Source organism: Cydia pomonella, chromosome 7, assembly GCF_033807575.1.
Source record: "Cydia pomonella isolate Wapato2018A chromosome 7, ilCydPomo1, whole genome shotgun sequence".
NCBI classification, from domain to species: Eukaryota; Metazoa; Arthropoda; class Insecta; order Lepidoptera; family Tortricidae; genus Cydia; species Cydia pomonella.
The window spans coordinates 22,125,947-22,134,651 of NC_084709.1; the positions used below are offsets into that span (position 1 = coordinate 22,125,947).

Below are 8,705 nucleotides of genomic sequence, written 5' to 3' on the forward strand. Positions count from 1 at the left end.
ACTACAAGCTAATGAAGTCCATAAGTCCCACAACAGTATAGGTAAAAAACTTAAGTAAGTCACCTGTTGTATGTAGTTGTGACGTGTTCGAATAGACATTTGCAGGGGTGGGTCGTACAAAAAGTGCGGATGACGTCAAACCACTTATAGGATGATTTCAAATAGTATTTTTGATTTTCTTAAACAATTATCACTTATCATGTATCAACCTCTTTATTAAACGATATCGCCACTTGAAATGAGTAAGTACGTTTTTGACTGACACATTGTCAATCAGATGAACAATAAATTGACTTCATTATTGTTTAGCTATTGTATCTTCACGATTATATTTAGCTAAAATTTATATTTACTAATGTATAAGAAAACGCTCTAAAATGTCATCTTTACTCGAATATTGTGGCAATTTTCCGTTTTTGGAGGTACGTGACAAACACGTATACTGCTCTTGCTGTAATCAAGATATACCAACGAAGGTAAGCAATATTAAAAGACATTTGGAGACAACCAAACATGAAATAATTGATAATAATAATAATTATACCTTATGGTAACAAGTTTCGTGAAATTTATTTTATTCACTACATCACCCTACCACCTGTATTATTAATTCCATGGATTTATTTACGATTATTTTGTTACTTGATTAATACTACTTTGTTACTACATGTCACACGGAAGTTTAAATACAAACTCAAACATCATCCTGTATGCAAGATTACGTCATTTTTACGTCATCCGCACTTTTTGTCCGACCCCTGGCTCACATTCGTTTTGTTTGTGTGTGTCTTTTAAACATGCATTGTCTATTCGAACACGTCACAACTACATACAACAGGTGACTTACTTAAGTTTTTTACCTATAATTTGATCAGGCTCTGTAATTCTCACCGCCTACAACCGTAGGCGAGATATTGACGCAGGAAAGCCACTTGTATGAATTTCTTTTCTCCCCTACTAGGTATGTAGGTAATTAATAAAAAATTAACTAACCGTTTTCCTGCCTTTTTATTTTAATAGTATTGACGCAAGAAAAAAAAGTTATGTGTTGATTATTAATGTAATATACTAATTTGTGACTGTGACTCGTAATAGTCGTAATAGGTTTAAATGTATACCTATTAGCTAAGATAGGCTTATTATAATTTTAGTGTAAGACCATTATTTTGCATGCCTTATTGTGGCGTAATATGCAGTCACGAATTTGTAAGACACTGACATTACCAGTTTTGTATCTCCTAATAAATAAATAAAAAACAAAAATTGACGTAACTAAATTACATCAATCTGATAAATAAAAGGGATATAATAAAAAAATTAGCAATTTATCACAAAAAATATATGCATCAATGGATTTTTTTTTTAAATATCAAATAGAAAAAAAGTGTGTGTGTGTCAGCTTCGACTCACGACTGGAGTTTACAGATGTAATGCAGAATCTTTTTCCATCGTATTTTCTCGGAAACGTACGAACGTGTCGTGTTAGTTCAGTCAATCGCAGTACAAAAGGTAAAGTCGTTCGCTTTGTAGCTGGCCCCGAACGGCTTATCTTTTGTATATTGTTAAGTAAAACCACACGTGCCACTACCTGCAAAAAAGAGTCGTATAATTCTAATTGTCACCTGAGCGTGGGCTAGTCCAACGGTCAAAAAAAACAGTGTAGGTACGGTCTCCGATAACCCGCCTTAGTTACGCATCTCGAGGACACATTTTGGACTGGGTTCCTCTCGCCGGCATTCAGTAATCGTAGAGTGACCACACATCGCAAACTATTTTTCCATTTGTTCATTTTGAATCTTATTGCAAATGCAAATGCATAGGAGTTAAAATTCAATAACCGGTTAAAGTGACCGAACAATTTTTTATGCACGTGCGGTTTTACTTAACAATAGACAAAGGATTGGCCGTTCGTGGCCAGCTACAAATCGTACGACTATACTAAGTCTGACTTAAGTAGCATGAAAAATATGAACGTTTCCGAGAAAATATGGTGAAAAAAGATTATGCACTACATCTGTAGTCCTTACGAACTGGAGAGAATGAAAGGCTGGTCAATTGCCGATTAACTTTTTTATTCGATTGTTTTCCTTTGCATTCTTTTGGTGGCCAGTTTTATTAAAGGATTTTTTTATATAGTAAATACATACACTATATAGGGTAAAGGCACCAGTAGTCAGCCTTATAACGCATTTTTAAAGTTTGTACTCTCGACGTTTCTACAGGATTAGTCGGATAAATAAACGCATAACATGGTTAGATCAATTGTTTATTATAGTTTTAAAACAAAGTATGTCAAAAAATAACAATCCTCTTTATAATATCTATAATTAAGATTTAACTAAAAATGGCACTTTTCTCCAGTAGTCAGCCTCTAAAATCCAGTAAGCAGCCTTTGTGTACCCCGTACTCAGCCTTTATAAACTATTAATAACAATGAAGTAAAAAACACTATTATTTGTATTAAAGTTAACGATATTATAATATTTATCATTCCTAGGTAGGAAGCTAGAGTATAGGTATACTCTTATAAGTACAATTCTCATGCCACGAAATTTGTAGGCCATAGGTGTTTAAAATTATTCTTGCAAACTAATAAACACTGTATTTATCTTCTTATTTTTTATTAATGAATCTGTTTATTTAATAGAATTCATTATTTTTATAATCGATTTAAATGCTGGTGAAACCCGTGCAGGGGCCCGTTAGATATTGGAATATTTCTCAACAAAAGTATGTATACACTTTTGAAGCTTATTTAAATGAGTTAAAGTTCATAATATTTGGCAGCGACGTACCAAGGAAGATAATGGCTGAGTACTGGATCCGTGAAACCCAGTGGTCAGCCGCATTAAAACGTTATTTCAAATGCGGCTGACTACTGGGTTTTACTTTAAATTGACTGAGACTTGCCTAACTAAATTTGAAAATGTAAATGTAACGGTCCTAACGGTCGTATTGGATCGAAAATAAAAAAAATAACTAATAACCCAAAGGTCAGCCGCGGGAGGCTGGGCACTGGATTTTTTGTAAAAAAGTGGTATCCAGTGGTCAACCTCCTCAATTTATAAGTTAAATATTGATATTTCTATTTAAATATAACGCAATTTAATAGATAAACTAACCAATAAACCCATCATTAACAAAAAACAGTAACTTTTTATATTAAAACATATTTTTTCTCACGCGTTAAAAGAATACCACGTGCAGTAAAAAATATGGCGGACCTGACATTCTAGCTCTCGTCAACAAACATCACCTTTATAAACGAGTATATTTCCTCTCCCCGATACCTCACCGCACCTGCCGCGTTACGTATTAACGAATAAGGAATCAGAGCTCCTATTTGACTACTCGCGATTTGTTTAATCGAATATACCAGATATTTATGACCAATAAACGACTTAAAAGGCTGACTACTGTCCCTGGCTGGCCACTGGTGCTGTTACCCTACATCTTTTCGGCTTAAACTTCAGTATGCCGCAACACACCCCACACCAACAATATGTTCATACATACTTGATCTCGATATCAAACTGGTTAAATTAGCTTGTTAGATGGCTGAATCGAAAGATCGCTAAGCAACTGAAACAATCCTTGAAGGACAATTCAAACGTATTTGGATATTTCTCGTCTCGCTCGCATTGGCATTCATGCAGGAATAAGTACGAGCGAAATGCACGAACGAATGATAACAAAATGAATTATTTTTATGTCATTTAGGTATCAAATGTAAGTTAGAATAGGCCTCCAGGTGTTTTTTAACATTCCGGCTGCAGAATGACAGTATAATTTCCCTCTGGGTTGCCGGTCCGCACGGCGGTTGTCAGGCAGTTAATAGAGAATCTTGTTGATTTGTGGGGGTAAGTATGCTGTGTTTTGGCGGTTGATTATGAAGTCCTTTTGAGAATACTAGGGAAATTATATTTGCCTTGTTTGATCGTTAGACTAGTGCCGCACCAACTCTGCACAACGAGTCGCAGTCTACCCAATTAAATAGTCATGCAAAAAACACGTATAAATTAGGTAGGTATACAGTCAATATTAACACCTACTACAGTTTTTCTTCATATTTTAACCATAGGTAAAACGAGACGCCCGGCTTTTAACCACCTTATTCATAAACGTGTACTAAATTTACGATGCCGCTGATCATCGTTTGTCCCTTTCCGGCGTATTGGTATGATGGAAAGGGACAAACGATGATCAGCGGCATCGTAACTTTAGTACACACGCTTATGAATAAGGGGGTTAGTGTTGTTTTCCTGCTGGTGAGTACGGTTGTCAGAGAAGGTAGTGCGGAGTGTTACGGTCGGCAACGCAAATATAACACCATATGCGTCAATAGTATTTTTTTTAATTTTTAGAACGCCATTCGACTTTGATCCTGATTCTTTCACTGATGTATTGTTAGATATCAAAAAGTGGGGCCATCTTACCGGGCATCGGCTATAGGTTGTGTCGCCATCGCTCGAAACGATGCCGCCATACCTTTGGCCTTTGATCTATCACATGGTGCTACTTTTTGGTATATAAGTAACAAATTTAACACTTATCGGTGAAAGAATATGGATCAAAGTCAAATGGCGTTCTAAAAGTTTTAATCATGTATCGTAAGATGGCAGTAAAACGGTGGCTACAAAGTTTTATTTGACAATCCACTTCTATTTAGGCTACGGAGACTGCTTACCATCAGGTGCGTATGCTTGTTTGCCACCGACGTAGTATAAAAAGATGGGAGCTGGCTCTTTTCTTGAAGGTTTGAAGGTCGTATCGGTCCGGAAATACAGCAGGCGACAATTCATTCCACACAGCATTGCACCGAGTTCAATTCTCAGTAATTATGTTAACCTTTGATGGGTTTATCTGTGAATTGCAAGCCGTATGATATGGTGAATAGCTAGTATTACTACTAGGTATTCACTCAGCTTTATCGTACGATAAAGCTAGTCGGTACAAAGGGTAACTGAATACCTCCTCTTAGTGAGATTAGTGTGAAGACGTGCCGTCGATCGCACGGGGCACGTTTATAGATCAGGGCGCGTAGTCAACGTACCAATCGGTATCGCTCCGTAGCGAACGAAACGCAACTGTCACTGTCGCACTAATATGTAAGAGTGGTAGAGAGAGATGACCACGCTACGCCACGGAGCACGTTCACTGCGCGGTCAGACGCGACTTAACAAGGGCTTCAATTCTGGCACGTTTTAATCAAAGGCAAACATTAAATAATTCACACGGAAACTGGACTATATTTAGGGCAGACAAATCGACACCTTGCTTGCACGAAATCATCGTCTAAGCCGGCCAATCCATACAAAGGCCCAAAAGTTTTTTGACGATAAAAATTATTCTTCTACTTTTTCCTAATCAGAACACGATACAAAATAAGCCATTAAACGAATCCCCACTATTTTTGTTACACCTTTTTAAATTAAGCTCAGCCAAATGAGACTTGAAGGAACTATCGAAAGGACCATCCACGAGAGAGATACAACAAAACAATATCAAAACGGCTTAAAATTTAATCAGGATATCAGATTGTGATGTCTAAACTCCATATAACGGTCATCGCCTCACATTTCCGACAGAATATCTACTACACTAGCATTAATCCCTTTCCGAATATCTCGGAGTGACTGGCTCGCCAAGCGCTATCTTGTTTCACGGACTGGCTACTCTGACGGGAATTAGGGATGTTCATTCGGCACATTAATGCAACTGAATACGCATATGTACGTATACAGGAGGTCGTAAGCAGGAACCCTGCGCCAGGGATCGGCAACCGGTAGTAGTGTTCCGTAAAAAACTTTGTTCACGGAACACTTATAGGATCATTTTTTGCATGGGAACGAAAACGGTATTTTTTCGTTTTTGTTAATTATTTAATTTCTAATTGGGCAATCTAATAATACGAAGTCGTTATCTAAAAACACAACTGAGTCCTACATTTGGAGTATAAAATAAACCGAAATATATGGTTATTCCAAAGTTTTTGCAAAATTTATATGAGCAAGCAACTGTTTAGTATAAGTAAGATTTCTGTTTGTTTTTTTTTCAGCGTATAAAAAAAAAATATTTACGACATGCATGGACGGGTGTCCACAATCAAAATACATCTTTTGAAACAAGTGTCAAATTGAACGTCATCAGTCTTTTGAAATATCCTATGTCACGTCTTAATAACTGGGAGTTTTTTTTTCTTAACAAACAAAGTGTTGTCAAAACGGTTGAAGAGGTTTTATCATTATTACTTACTCAGATTTTGTGGCATGACCATGACTGTGGATATATATATATATATATATATATTTAATTTATTTAGAAAACAAACAGCCTTTTACAAATATATCTAAAGTAAATGAACTAAAAATAGGCCTAAAGTTTCCTACATTACTAAGAAAACTATTACATAGAAATGTAAATTACCGGTTTAGTTGTGTACTACATGCAAGTAAGGTAAGAAAACATACAAAACTATAAAAAATATGACTGGAACCAAATTGATCAATTTCTAGAAAACAAAATTTGCCGAACTTTGTTCTTGAACACGGACAAACTATGAACAAAAATATCTATATCGTTAAGAGATTCATTATACAAATAACAAGTGCGCCTAAAGAAAGAGCTTTTAGAATACTGTGTGCCACAGGAGGAAATAGAAAATGTGGGTTTAGAACGTGAGTGGAACCGAGAGATTTTGAAGGAAACGCTATCTAATAAAAGGTTAGAATCTATGTGATTTCTAATAATTTTAAATAATTGAATTGTTCCTTAATAAAAAAAGTTAAAAATAGGAAAAAATTGATTGGTTTACTTAAATACGATAATTTATGATCCATCCATTGAGTTATTATAACCATAGAGAAGCTATACCAAACAATTAAAATTGTCATATTCGTAACCTGTACCACGCGATGAAAACGTCTTAAGGGCGCTTACGCGTTTAGGTCGTCAGATTCACGTTCAGTTTCTATGGTTTGTTGTCAAAACAACAACTTTGTGGCTATCACCAGTTGGGCACTGGCATAAACTCTATCGATAACGTAACTGACTTTCTATGCATCTCGCTCGTACGCGCATATAAGTCTGAGCGAGATAAATAGAAAATAAATTACATTCTCGATAGCGTATCTGTCAGTTTTGACACTGTCAGTGACTCATGGTACGGGTACTTATGGCGCAAAATACTGTTTCTCTTTGTTCTTAATAATAGTTCAATCGATCCATTAACATTTACCGAGTGTGTAGAGTTGGTTCTTGTCACGTGAATCATCCTGTATTCAGGGTCCTACCACACAAAGCCAGTAGACATTCACAGTGCTCATACCTCTCTTCAGCCCTACAGAATGTGATACAATTTTAGATAAGTCAGCTTCACCACTAGAATATTTGCGTTTAGATACGACGAGCGATACTCGAATCATTTCAACTGTTGTTCAGATCAATGATACCGAGTTGAGAGTTGTAATTGGAGGAGGCGGGTTGCGATTCTCGAGATTCAAACGTGTGTTCCAAATACTCGTATGTAAATAACAATGGAGTTTCATTACTGTTGTTAAAGGGTACGAGTATTATTACATATCATTATATAATAATATAATATAAATTCTTTATTTCAAGTTTAAAAACTCATACAATACAATTAAATAAATAAAACAATAACATAAAATTAAACATAAATTGAATTGAAGCAGATGCTATAGACAGATCCTTTGTATTACATTTATATATTATTTACCATTTTCGTCCAGGTGCACGGCTGTCCAGTGCTTTAGGATCTTATTGCTCGGGTTGACAGTAAACAGCGCCAGAATATCATTTTGCTGCGAATTTTGCCATACGTTTGCCCAGACCGAAGCTATGCGTGACCGCATGATTGCATAAAAATCAGGTACTCCCGCATCAGCAAACATGGTCTTAGCACTGCAGTAGCGAGGTTGTTTCATGAGTATTCTGAACGCATCGTTATACTGAACCCTGAGCGCGTTATATGAGCGTTTGGTGTAGTTACACCATAGTGAGCATGTATAAAAGCACTGGCAGAATGCCCTAAATAGAGTAGTTTTTACGTCCGTGGTGCACTTGGAGAATCTTCGCGACAGCATGTTACAGCGGACCGCGAGCGCACGGCGCTCTCGCTCCATGTCCATGTCGTCGCGAAGGTTCTCCGTTAGAAAATGGCCTAAGTACTTGAAAGATGTTACGACCCGAACCGGCGAACCATTCAAATAAACTGGCGGAACTACCTCCGGACCCTTGCCGTATCGGAAAACGAGCATTTCTGTTTTTAAAATATTATATTTTAGATAATGCTGTTTCGAGAATGTTTCGCAAATAGTAAGCAATTGTTGGATACCCTGGCTTGAGGGGCTGAGAAGCACCATATCATCGGCATAGCTCAGGTTGTTAACGCATATATTAGCAACATGGCAACCCGTCCTGGTACCTCTCAGCTCCTCAATCATTGGTCATTCTCAAAAACAGAGAATCGTGACATGTATTTTAGATAACTAGGTTTCCTATTAAGCTCCTGTTTGGCCTAGTGGGTAGTGACCCTGCCTACGAAGCTGATGGTCCCGGGTTCAAATCCTGGTAAGAGCATTTATTCGTGTGATGAGCATGGATATTTGTTCCTGAGTCGTGGGTGTTTTCTATGTATTTAAGTATTTTATACATATTTATATATATATCGTTGTCTAAGTACT

The 8,705-nt window shown here is 36.7% G+C and overlaps 1 protein-coding gene across 1 annotated transcript; it reads right to left on the minus strand.

Moving 5' to 3' along the window:
* Positions 1-7,730: 7,730 nt before the first annotated feature.
* Positions 7,731-8,465, minus strand: LOC133519527 (uncharacterized). The gene has a single exon (XM_061853532.1). It carries the CDS (start codon positions 8,463-8,465, stop codon positions 7,731-7,733), a length of 735 nt encoding a protein of 244 aa, XP_061709516.1.
* Positions 8,466-8,705: the final 240 nt, after the last annotated feature.

Bases quoted from the DNA above. Each gene is read 5' to 3' on its own strand.
- LOC133519527 (XM_061853532.1), bottom strand. From the start codon at position 8,465: ATGATTGAGGAGCTGAGAGGTACCAGGACGGGTTGCCATGTTGCTAAT.